This window comes from Magallana gigas, chromosome 5 (assembly GCF_963853765.1).
Source record: "Magallana gigas chromosome 5, xbMagGiga1.1, whole genome shotgun sequence".
Classification (NCBI taxonomy): Eukaryota; Metazoa; Mollusca; class Bivalvia; order Ostreida; family Ostreidae; genus Magallana; species Magallana gigas.
This window is the reverse complement of record NC_088857.1, coordinates 41360106-41371508: the sequence shown is the minus strand read 5'-3', so window position 1 is coordinate 41371508 and position 11403 is coordinate 41360106. Positions and strand designations below refer to the sequence as shown.

Genomic DNA, 11403 nt, shown 5'->3' with positions numbered 1-11403 from the left:
TGGCCACAGCCACTTCCTGTGTAAACAAAACATTGGTTATTTCCGCCCACAATGTCAATCACTGAGGAGAAATTCAAAATTCTGGACAGCTTCAGAACTTTATTGATCAAATACACATTTGATAATTTTTTTTCAACCATTATAAGATTGAGACTTTATTCTTAAACAAGGTAACTACTTCCAAGCCAAAAATGAAAATTTATTATATACAGGAAAAGCCTATTTTTTCAAATTTGCTTCTCAAATCTGAAAGCTGCATAGAAAATTGAATTTCCCCAACATTTTTCGATTGGCTGCTTTTTATACCTGGGCCCCGGCCTTTAAAGGAAGTGAACATGAAAAAAAATAACTCTTTTACAATTAACTTGAAAAGTCCTGTACAACTTGAAAGTTGTAGCTACTTAATTTATTTATTTTGAGAGATTTTATCAATTAAACACTCTCAGTGAAAGGTTTATGGAGGCCATCAATTATTTCCCAGCATGCATCTGTGCTCTGACGTAGATGAGACATATTGCTGCTGCTGACTGGGTCAGTATTACAAACTGATCGCAATACGGGAAAACATGCCTGAATGTCAAGCAAAATTTTGCACTTTCAGAAGGGGATTAGGATTTAATACATTTTCTATTCCTGACCCTAAGCGTGACTATGAATTGTGCAGAAGATGGATTCATAATTTGGGGAATGAGAAATTAAACATAAAGACTTTTGTGTTTGCATATCATAAAATTGTATGGTAAAAACACTTTGAAGAGGATTGCTTTGAAGATGATCTTGAGGTAGGAATTTGCTTTAATGTTTTCAATTTAAGTTAAATATGAATTTGATATACGAATGATTTTCAAATACAGACAAAATATAAATATTTTGATAAACAATCTTCAATAAATAACATATTTTTTTAATAAAGGCACGCCTGATGAATTTCAAACCAAGAAAAAAACTGAAAAAGGGGGCAGTTCCTACTATTTTCCTTGCCAGCAAAACTCCAAAGAAAAGGGAAACAAGTCAAAAAAGAATAAAAGAGAAGGAAAAAGTGGAAGTGAGTACAGGGTAATTTTAATAACTAACGTGGATACAGTCAAATTCATGAACAATGAATCTGTGCATTAAATAAAAGCCTTAATTTGTATCATTCTTGAATTCACAGCTACTTGAAAATATTCTTGTCAATGCTGAAGATGATGACAATATAGATGAGCCAGGCTGTTCTTATGATACTGGGAGATCGGGGCAGAAAAGGAATTGAAAAGAGAAACAATTCCTGTGGGAAAATAAAAAAAACCAAAGGTAAGAAATTTAAAAGTTTAATGTATATATCTATTTTGTAAAGTAAAAGCAAAGGCATTTTACATTTAAAATCATACTGTTTTGTAGAATTCAAAGAACACTGTTGATGTTGGAATTCAGTTTGAATACATGGATGAAAGAACTATGAAAGATATGGGAACACAATGTGACACAAGAACTGAAAAATCAACAGAATTCTGTGTCAACTGTAGATCAAGAGAAAACCCTGGTCTAGCAACATCTGATCACGGAATTCAAAAATATTCCAGGATATTCCTTCAACATCAGAAACTGACACTATTTTTTCTCCTCTACACCTATGAAATCTGCACAGTGCTTCTCGCACACATTTGAATCGGATGAAATATCGCCTGTCAAATCAATTACTACCAAAGCTGACCCAGATTTCTCTTTCATTCCATCAGATGAGTCAACAAATGAGTTATCAAATTTATCAAGTGATGAAGAGCAAGATGTTAATCCTACTGAGGATTCAAAATTTATTGTCTTTTGGTCATGTATCAAATCTCTTTTCTGTATGTTAATGTGCCAAGTTTGCACACAACCGTTTGATGCCAATGCTACAAACCATTATGTCCATGGGACAGGATTGTCTGTGGAGTTTAATTGCATGAACAACCATAAATTTACTTGGAAATCACAACCCTTTGTAGGGAAACAACCCATTGGTAACATTATGTTATCAGCAGATTATCCACATATTTTAGTGGATTAACTTTCTCAGGCATTTCAAACTTTGCTAAGTGCATGAATTTACAAATAATATCTAGAACAACTTTTATCAATAACAGCAGAACATAAGTGTTACCTGTCATAGATATGTACTACAGAGAACAACAAAATGATATTCTTAAAAAAATGAAAAGAAAACCACTAGTATTTGTGGAGATGGTAGATGTGATTCTCCAGGTTTCAATGCTAAATACTGTACATATACAGTCATGGAGGCCATGACTTCTGCAATTTTAGATTTTAATGTTGTTCAAGTAAGTGAAACGGGGTCATCTTCTACAATGGAGTTAGAAGGATTTAAAAGATGCTTGTCAAAATTAAAAGAATCCAATATATCTATAAAAGCTTTAGCAACTGACAGACATGTACAAATACGGAGTTTTCTTAGAAATGAACACCCTGGTATGAAGCATCAGTTTGATGTTTGGCATTTAGCAAAACGTATATGTAAAAAGCTTCTGGTTGTTACATTTACGATGCTGTTTTAATTTGTCTTCTATTTTTAGTTATCCTGTACTGGACCTCTTATTCTATAACCCTTTCTGGTACCCCTCGATACCTGTATATATCCACCTGAGTTTGGGTTTTTGGCTCTCTTTGGACCGGGTAAAATCACCTGCACGTTCTTCCTGATATTATCAGTTTCGTTAGTTCAATTCTCTAATTTTGTAATACAGACACGGCTTCTGAGGTGAGTAAACCATTTTACTTATTCAATTCTCTTTCTATTTGTTTATTAAATGGTCCTGGGATAACTTTGTTGTTTCAATGTGTTTTATTTGTAATTTGTATTGTTTGAATGTCCCTTTCGTAAGTTATTAATTTGTTATGTTCGTCATATAGTTCATTACTAGTATTTCTTCAGTTATATATTGTCGTGAGTAGAGTATATTCATAGGGCTGCCGTAATTTTAGTAGTAATGTGTATGTCGTGTTTAGCAGGTTGGGCACAATACCCCAAAATGGTAATAGTCTCGATAAAACGGGATTATCCCTCTTTACAGTAATAAAATATATCCCATAAACGCGGAATTTTTACACTTCTTCCGTTTGTATACGTGTTTTCCTTGTAACGAAGAATAGGCGGGAAGATGTCAACACATGTGGTAATTATTTTATGCAAACATTGTACCTGCATGGCAAAAAAACTTAAATTTACAGCTGCATTTTCATAAAATACAGCATTGAAATACCATGGGGGCACATTTGGTGCACATTTTCGAGGTAAAATCAACATAAAAATGGTAGTACTCACTAATAAACTTCAAATCCAACTATCATACTAGAAAAGTCAGTCCTTTGGCAGCCATATTCAATGTACCTTCATTTAAGATTGTGTCTCGACCAATCACAATGCGCAAAAGATCATGCAAGATTGCACATTTTCTATGGAAGCTTTAAAGTGTTATAATTTAATGCTTTTAGTTTTTGATAAGTCTTACATCAAATTATTCGTATTTTTCTAATTTGTAATAAGATGTGTTAATTACGACATGTATTATTTATAAACATTATAAACCCATGGTAATGTATTTTTCAACATTAATGTTTGAAATTTGCATATTACTTTTCTATGAAAGAATATTATAAATTAAAAAAAATATTAAAACCAAATCACACACATACTGAAATCAATGTTGTTATATATTTTTTAGAAATAGGTAATATGCTTCATAATTAAGTCCAACACATTTTTTATAGAAAAAAATAACAAAATCTGGTAAAACCAGTTTTTTTGCCATCGACAACAAAAAAAGAAAACGTCAACCAACAAGAAAGGAAAAGACCGTGAATATTACCAAAACGTTTAGCGCAAGAAAGGAGACAATGTTCACTAAGGTAAAGTTCCATAAAGCATTCGTCATAGTAATTTTTAAAGTAACCCATACTAGGCACCCGATCCAATCTCTATCATTCTAGGGCTCCATGTTTGCTCTGCTTTGAATTGGTATTTTGTTCTATGGATTTTTGAGGTGGATGACAGTTAATTAATGTCATTTTTCATTGTACATGTATACATAAGATAAAAAAAATCAGTTTTGACTACACACAGTCATTCCTTCTGTAAATCCTTAAGAAAGTTTATGATACCCTCTTTTTTCCCTTCTTAATCTTCTGCCATTCTTTTTTCTTTGTATCCCCCATTGAATGTTCCTCAATTTTTGTTTTTAATTCTTCTTTTGTAAAAGATAAGTAATTTTCTGAAATAATTTGTTGTTTCTTGGAAATGATAATTGGCTTAGGCTTCAGTCTCTTTTGGAGGGAGTGTGTTTTGGAAACTTCCTCTGCATAGTCTTTAAAATTTTTCATGCACACTTCATGGAAGTTGCAAAATTCGGCAGCAAGCTTCTCTCCACACAGCCCCTCTGTGGAATCAGAATCCACCATTTTACTCTCTTTGATGATGGATCTTAAAACAGAAGTTGAAACATAAAAATAACGATATTGAGAAATAAAGAAATAATAATAAAGTTATATAACATTATTGCACCCCCCCCCCCAAAAAAAAAAATCAAAAAAATAAATGAAACATACCTAAACTGTAGAATTTCATTCTTAATTCCGTACATATAGGAATACTCTGGGTCTGTAGAGTCAGATATGCCCAGTATATTTACCATATATTCGTTCACCTATAAAATGTATAAACATTATGAAAATATTTATATTAGGCAAGAGACCTAGAAATGACTACGGGGGCCATTGTAAAGATGGCCATCACGGGTCCATCAGGGACGAAGTATGTGTATATGGAGAGGTACTAGTATTTTCTTTTTTTTTCAACTTTAAAATTAACTTCCCACCCCCCGTGTTTATTTGGATTTTAATTATATCATTAATCTTTTAAAGGATTTTTCAAAACTTGAACACGTCTTATTTATTTAGGATGATTTTGTTGTATCTGAGGGCCAATCAAAGGCAACAACTCATGTGGCCACTCAGACTGAAGAACAACACATGATAACGAACTCGAAGATGTGTCGTGTATGCGGGGAAGGTGAACTTGCAACACGAGTAAGATGGATCGGGTGTGATGGGGGTACCAAGAAAAGAGACTGTGAATACTGGTGTCACTGTCATTGTTTGGGTTTTAGGGTGAAAACCCAGGCTGCCCTCTCCAGACTACAGTGGTTTTGTCCGGCACATCGGTCCGAGGCCATGAAATAAATTAAATTTTGGTTACATTGTCTTGTTGTAAACTTTTAATGTACTAGGTTAAGTTTTTTAAAAAATATTTTTGAATATTTTTTTTTGCAAACACTTAAGAAAACTTATATAAGTGCTCACCCAGAATAAAGTATTAACGATATGAAATAAGCACATTTATTTGTCTTATAGTCGGGGGTGACTGATTTCCACTTAAATTTAAAAAAGTTACGAAATTGTGAAAATGACACATCATTTTATTTCGTAATTTTCATATTATTCTATTTATCAGGGTGAACACTTAGAAGTTCTGCTGATTGTATAATTACATTATATATTTTTTAAGCTTAAATTTTATTCCTAACTAGTTAATTCATAATTTACATCATGCCACTTTTGAGTGCAACGTCTAAACACGAGGTACAATACAATTAAAGTAAAATTAAGGTATTTCTTTTTTATTACTTTTGCCAGTCTCTCCACATTCCTGCATGCCCTGATCCAGCCTTGCTCATTTGGTAGGCCCGATGGAAACAGCCGCTTGACGTTTCGATTGAAACTTTCAAGCACAAAATCTCCACCCTCTCCTTTGCAATCGTTTCCTGAAACACTATAGGATTCGTGCTTCTTCAGAAAATTCAGCAATTCTGGCGGACATTTAGTTCGCAATACTGAATCTCTAAAGAACGTTTCCATATAGAATGGCATGCTCAGTCCAAAGAACAGTGGTGCAAAACGTGCTTTGGCAACGTTAATTGCATCGGAGTTGTTCCTCCTAATACCTGCTCTAAAGACGTGCAGTGCCAAACAGTAACCAAACACAGCATCTGATAAAAATCTGTGCATTTCAGGCCGATGAGGTATCCATTGGAAATACCCATCGGCTGTTGGAAACTCCTGCTGGATACGGGCATAATCGACATATTGCTGCAAAAGTTCAAACGAAAAGCTGAACAAGAAAATCTGTATTATCTGCCAGCTTTTGTGATGATCTAAATATATAAAAAAATTAATATAATTATAAAAAACTTCAATTAAAAAAATAGTAGTAAATTACTTATTTCTGTTTTAAAAAATCTTAAAATTGAAATTACCTGTTGCATTTTGGCAGGACAGCTGGGCTTTTGGAGAACAAAACCCAAGCATTTTGGCAAGACTGTAAAAAGTGTATACAGTTTTGTATATTTTGGTGTTAACCACCCCCCCCCACCCCCCCCCCCCCCCCCAATTTCTCTGTTTCTAATACATGTATTATGTACAATGTACATATAAATAATTTACCTGCTTAGTCCAACATCCCACAGGAGTTTAAACAAAGCTTTTACCATGTTTATTTCATAGTGTCCCAGTCCTGTGGTATACAGAAACATGCATTTATTCGAAAATCATAAAAGTTTGGAAAAAAATACATAAATGTTCAAAAATAACAATACAAATCATTACCTGGTACAAGCATAATATGTTTGTATTTGCGACACAGTTTAGGGTCACAGTCGTGTTTATTCGTGTTAGCATGGTCTACGAGTTCCGCTTTGGTTAAAAATTCGTGGTGGCAACTTGGGCAGCTATGGACGTTTTCCAGTACACGGTGCCCAATCGTGTATGGCAGGGCGTCGCATCCTACAATGGCCCAACTTCTTTTGGACTGAGAGACTGTGCTCAAAATGTCGTCGAAAACCTAAACATTTCAAATAATAACAATTTTATCAAACCTTGGATATGTCTAGACTGTTAAAATCTCTCTCTCTCTCTCTCTCTCTCTCTCTCTCTCTCTCTCTCTCTCTCTCTCTCTCTCTCTCTCTCTCTCTCTCTCTCTCTCTCTCTCACACACACACACACACACACACACAATTTACTTTTTCAACGGATTCGTAGGAGCAGGGGTTCTCGATTATTGGTTCACCCATGGAACACAAAGGTCTTTCCCCAGAGTGCCCACTTTCAATAAACGTGTATCTGTCATAGAAAAATATTTATTAGCATTCTCATATCTAATATAATGTATTTCATAGTTTATATCAATAAATATCTCATTATTCGTTTACCTCTCGCTTCCGGAATTCGGTTCGAAAGCAACACCATCCATTATCTTCTTCAAGATATCATTAATAAAGGTGTCCCTTTAAAAAAAAAAAGAAACATGCGTAAAAATATTGTAAATCATTTTAATTAATTATCAGTACGAGTAAAACTCAAATTACCTGTATCGATTAAACTCGTCATGTTTCATTCTAATGTCAGTGATGATGGAGTTCACTTCCTTAGTCGACACTTGAGGACTCCACCATACAGCTGGAGAAAAATTATCTTCTCTTTGGAAATCAGATTGCATATCAGGTACGATGTTGACCCTTGTGGTGATGACGCTAGATTTAGACTTGTAATCTGCTTCCACGTGCCATTTTCTTTCGATTACCTATAGATAGATAGATAGATAGATAGATAGATAGATAGATAGATAGATAGATAGATAGATAGATAGATAGATAGATAGATAGAGAAAGAGAGAGAGAATATCATTTTACGACTTTTGTTTACCAAAGTAATGTTTGTTACCAGAGAACAATTGCACAAATTGTCTAACCTGATTATTATCAATGAATATAAATGTATCCCCTTTATTTGGCATTTGAAGTGCTTCTGTATTTGTCAGAAAATTTGTTATTGTGGAATATGATCCTGATGGATTTCCTAAAAATGTGAAAATGCGTAAAGTTAAAAATGGATAAAACCTACATTAATTAGTTTCTTGATATTATAAATAAGGGCAACTAGTAAAATAATTTACCGGCTGAGTTTATTTTCACTGCAGTCTTGCTGCCTGTTAAGAAATATGTCAACACGTTCTGGAAAAAAGAAAGCGGTGCCACATATTGTTTATTTGCGAGATAGTAACATGCATCAACAGCTTTTGCAATCTCCAATTGTTGATCACAGTGACCTCCAATGCCTTCCAAAAAAGAAACCAGAACTGGGTTTTTGTTCTTCAACCATTCTATATTAAAGAAAAAATGCACACGCTATAGTTTAAAAGTGGGGTTCAAATGGGAAAAAAATGTGATTACTATTATTTTTAATTGAAATTTTATAATACAAAGATGATGAGAGAGATATTGTTCAATTGTATTGTGATATGAGAATTTTATATACCGGTTAGTTTAAATTCCTCTAGAAATGTGTCACTACCATAAACCTTTTTATTTTCATAAACGTCTCTGCTCAGAGAATTCGAAATCTTCGAACCCAGACACTTGGCTATGGAAGACAGCTCCTAGACAGTGAATTTGTCCCTCATAATACCATCCATTACTGCCTTACAATTAATATCTGTTGGTAATTCTGTTGAGAATATATATATATATATATATATATATATATATATATATATATATATATATATATATATATATATATATATATAATATTATTATAATCATTAATTTTAATAGACACTTTATAATTCTATATTTTCTTCTTTAGGATTGATGAATTAAATAGGTGTATTACATAGTTTTAAAATTTATAGGTTTAGTTTAGTTTAAACTAAACTAAACTAAAATTTATAGGTAAACGCAATAACATGTTTCGTACCAGTCAGCTTTCTTTTTTTATTTGTCATCATGTTTTTCTCGGCGTACTGCGCACATCCCTCGCAGAGGTACATGGCTCTATCTGAAAGAGCTCCATTCGAAATAAGAGCTCCTATAACTTCTTTTTTTATTTTGTATCCGTCAGTTCTGCGAACAGGATAGCTGCTTTGTTCATTGCCCCCACAGTATTCACTGTGTTTTCTACAGCTACAGGATAGTTTCCTTTTTGGTGGCATTCTTTGAGGGAAATATATTTAGAAGTAGTAACATTCACAAATATATGTACATGTAGTGAATAAACGGTTGTGTTATCATAACAGTTTACTAGTATATTTTTAATTATTTAATAAATTAATCATTAAATATGTAACAAATATACAATATGATTGACAAGCAACTAGTACAGAACGATATTACAGATTACAAATTACAGAACGATATAGGCTGACATAGTGTCTTATTTCTCTTTTCCAAAAAATCTACCAAACAAGAAAAAAAAGGGGGGGTATAGGTTACGATCTTGAATTATTAATAATAGAATTTTCCAATACGTTAAGGACACATTATTCAAACAGATATATAGATGCATGGGTTGTTATGCATTTGTTACATTTTCATTGTAAATTGTTGTTTTTTTAAATCATAAAATTATATGAAATACATGTATGTAAAGCTATCGTGTTCAAAATTTGATATTTCCTCATAATCTCTAAAATTTTATGCAATTTTTTTTCAGTATATTTAACATTAAAGTGAAATTTTCAATAAATAATTTGTTTAAAAACGAAACAAAAAAATAACGCTTTCTCATATAATTATCTGTCCTTTGAAAATTATTGCAAGTACAGCGTTCCATACTTTATACGCCTTTTCCAAGATCAGATATTAAAATATTAATCATTGGCTGATAAAGGCACGTGATCTCTACTTCCTGTTAATGGTTGCAAAAGTCTGAAGTCAATGAAGAAATTCTCGGTAAATACTACTTCTTAAATAAATTAATTAAGACTTAGAAGGGAAAAAAAATTATCACATGCATTTTAACTTACGATTTGCGATGGTGAATAACGTCCTACCCTCAAATGCAGCTGTGAAGGAATGTAAAATCTGCCCAGCTGGGTTACTTTTATAGAGTAAATTCGCGCCACATTGTGTTTTCCATCCGCTTTTTCTGTATTGCACGGGTTTTACGTTTTATAAAAAAAACAACATCAATATCCTTGTGTTGAGTAATGTTTTTATTGCTGTAAAGAGGGATAATCCCGTTTTATCGAGACTATTACCATTTTGGGGTATTGTGCCCAACCTGTTTAGTGACTCTAACAGTGTAATTGGCAAGTAACTGTCGTTACAGTATTTTAAGTTACGTGTAAAGTAATTTGGTTTATCATTATGTATCGTGAAATGCAAGTAAATGTAATGCAGCGCTGCCACGTGTACCACGTTGTCTCACTGTTATGTACGGTGGGTCATGTGAGTCATTACTTGTATGGAACTTTATGTGTATGTGTAACTTAATGTGTATGTTCTGTGTACGCAGGTCCCGAATATCGAATACTGAGTAGTGTTTGTGTACAGGAATGGAGTGACCTGTGAAGTTCAGTGTACCAGTGTCCTGACGACGACTATCAGCCCATGAATTTGTTTCAAATTGCGTGTAATATAAATTGTGAAAACGTTACTTTTGGTGTTTTATTTTATAAATTCTGGAGGTGTTTTGAAGCCTGTCGGCCAGCCCGCAACACTGGTAGCATCAAAAAAGAAAGGATGTGAAGATTTAGCTCCTTGGATAAAGAGTGTAAACAATCATATTTGGTATTGTGCATGTCGATGTAGAGGTGATCCTGATTTGCTTGTTGAAATGTGGAGGTCTTTAGAACATCATATTTGTAATGTGCACGAATTTCCTGGTAACAATTATACAAAATGTGGTCACCCACAACTCTCAACAGAGGAAACGAGAAAGAAAAAATGGCTGCTGAAAGGTAGCAAGGCCCACAAAGCCCTATTGACTGTTATTTTTCACAAAAGACTTCTGAAAGATATTCGCCACTTGAATCTGTTTTGTCATACTGGTGAACTTGAGGTATATCATTCAATAATGCTGAAGTATATTCCAAAGCGTCAAGAATTCAAATATGAGCAAATGGTAGCCCGTACACAATTGTCAGCTATTGACCATAACTTCAATATTTGGAGAAATAAAAAAACTGATGATGAGGGTCAACCAAAATTTTACAGAGTTTTCTCAAAAGTTACTGGGAGATGGACTGCCAAGAGACTCTATGAAGAAAAAGATTATGGATTCAGGTTAGACTTGATGGATATGGTTCTGGAGCAAACAGAATTAAAATCAAACTTAACAACAATGCATCAGACAAAAAAGAAAACACTACCACAGAATATTGCTAAAATTCCAGCTTCGTTGAAGCCCATATTTCAAGATTTAAAATTAATTAAATTTCATCCACCTTATTCAAGTGTTTGATATATAGATATCAAGGTAACTGGGTGGTTTTTTTTTTATCAAATGGTATTTGATACTGTCATGTCATTTTTACAATGAATACATGCATGCAAGTATATAGGTATACATTAGGTAAATATCTGTATTCTTAAT

General features: G+C 33.3%; 1 protein-coding gene and 1 long non-coding RNA gene across 4 annotated transcripts; one reads left to right on the top strand and one right to left on the bottom strand.

The window, feature by feature from the left end:
* The first annotated feature begins 1303 nt into the window (after positions 1-1303).
* On the top strand, positions 1304-10464 carry LOC136275748 (uncharacterized). The gene is made up of 2 exons (XR_010714247.1): positions 1304-2737; positions 10324-10464. It is a non-coding gene; the product is annotated as an uncharacterized lncRNA (long non-coding RNA).
* On the bottom strand, positions 6470-10088 carry LOC105335392 (uncharacterized). Of its 3 annotated transcripts, none has more exons than XM_066085663.1 (9): positions 9833-10088; positions 8785-9020; positions 8344-8532; positions 7982-8188; positions 7778-7884; positions 7395-7609; positions 7239-7313; positions 7050-7149; positions 6470-6871 (listed from the first exon to the last, which is right to left on the bottom strand). In XM_066085663.1, the coding sequence occupies exons 5-9, from the start codon at positions 7820-7822 to the stop codon at positions 6611-6613; spliced, it is 696 nt and encodes a 231-aa protein (XP_065941735.1). In that variant the 5' UTR covers positions 7823-7884; positions 7982-8188; positions 8344-8532; positions 8785-9020; positions 9833-10088; the 3' UTR covers positions 6470-6610. The 3 variants fall into 3 exon arrangements, with proteins under 3 accessions (XP_065941735.1, XP_065941737.1, XP_065941736.1); XM_066085665.1 differs by having other exon boundaries at positions 7395-7544; XM_066085664.1 differs by lacking the exon at positions 9833-10088 and having other exon boundaries at positions 8785-9785.
* Positions 10465-11403: the final 939 nt, after the last annotated feature.

Coding starts and splice junctions, on each gene's coding strand:
- LOC105335392 (XM_066085663.1), bottom strand. CDS start 7,822: ATGCCAAATAAAGGGGATACATTTATATTCATTGATAATAATCAG. Junction 7,150..7,238: donor CCGAATTCCGGAAGCGAGAG/GTAAACGAATAA, acceptor TTTCTATGACAG/ATACACGTTTATTGAAAGTG. Junction 6,872..7,049: donor CCTACGAATCCGTTGAAAAA/GTAAATTGTGTG, acceptor TGAAATGTTTAG/GTTTTCGACGACATTTTGAG.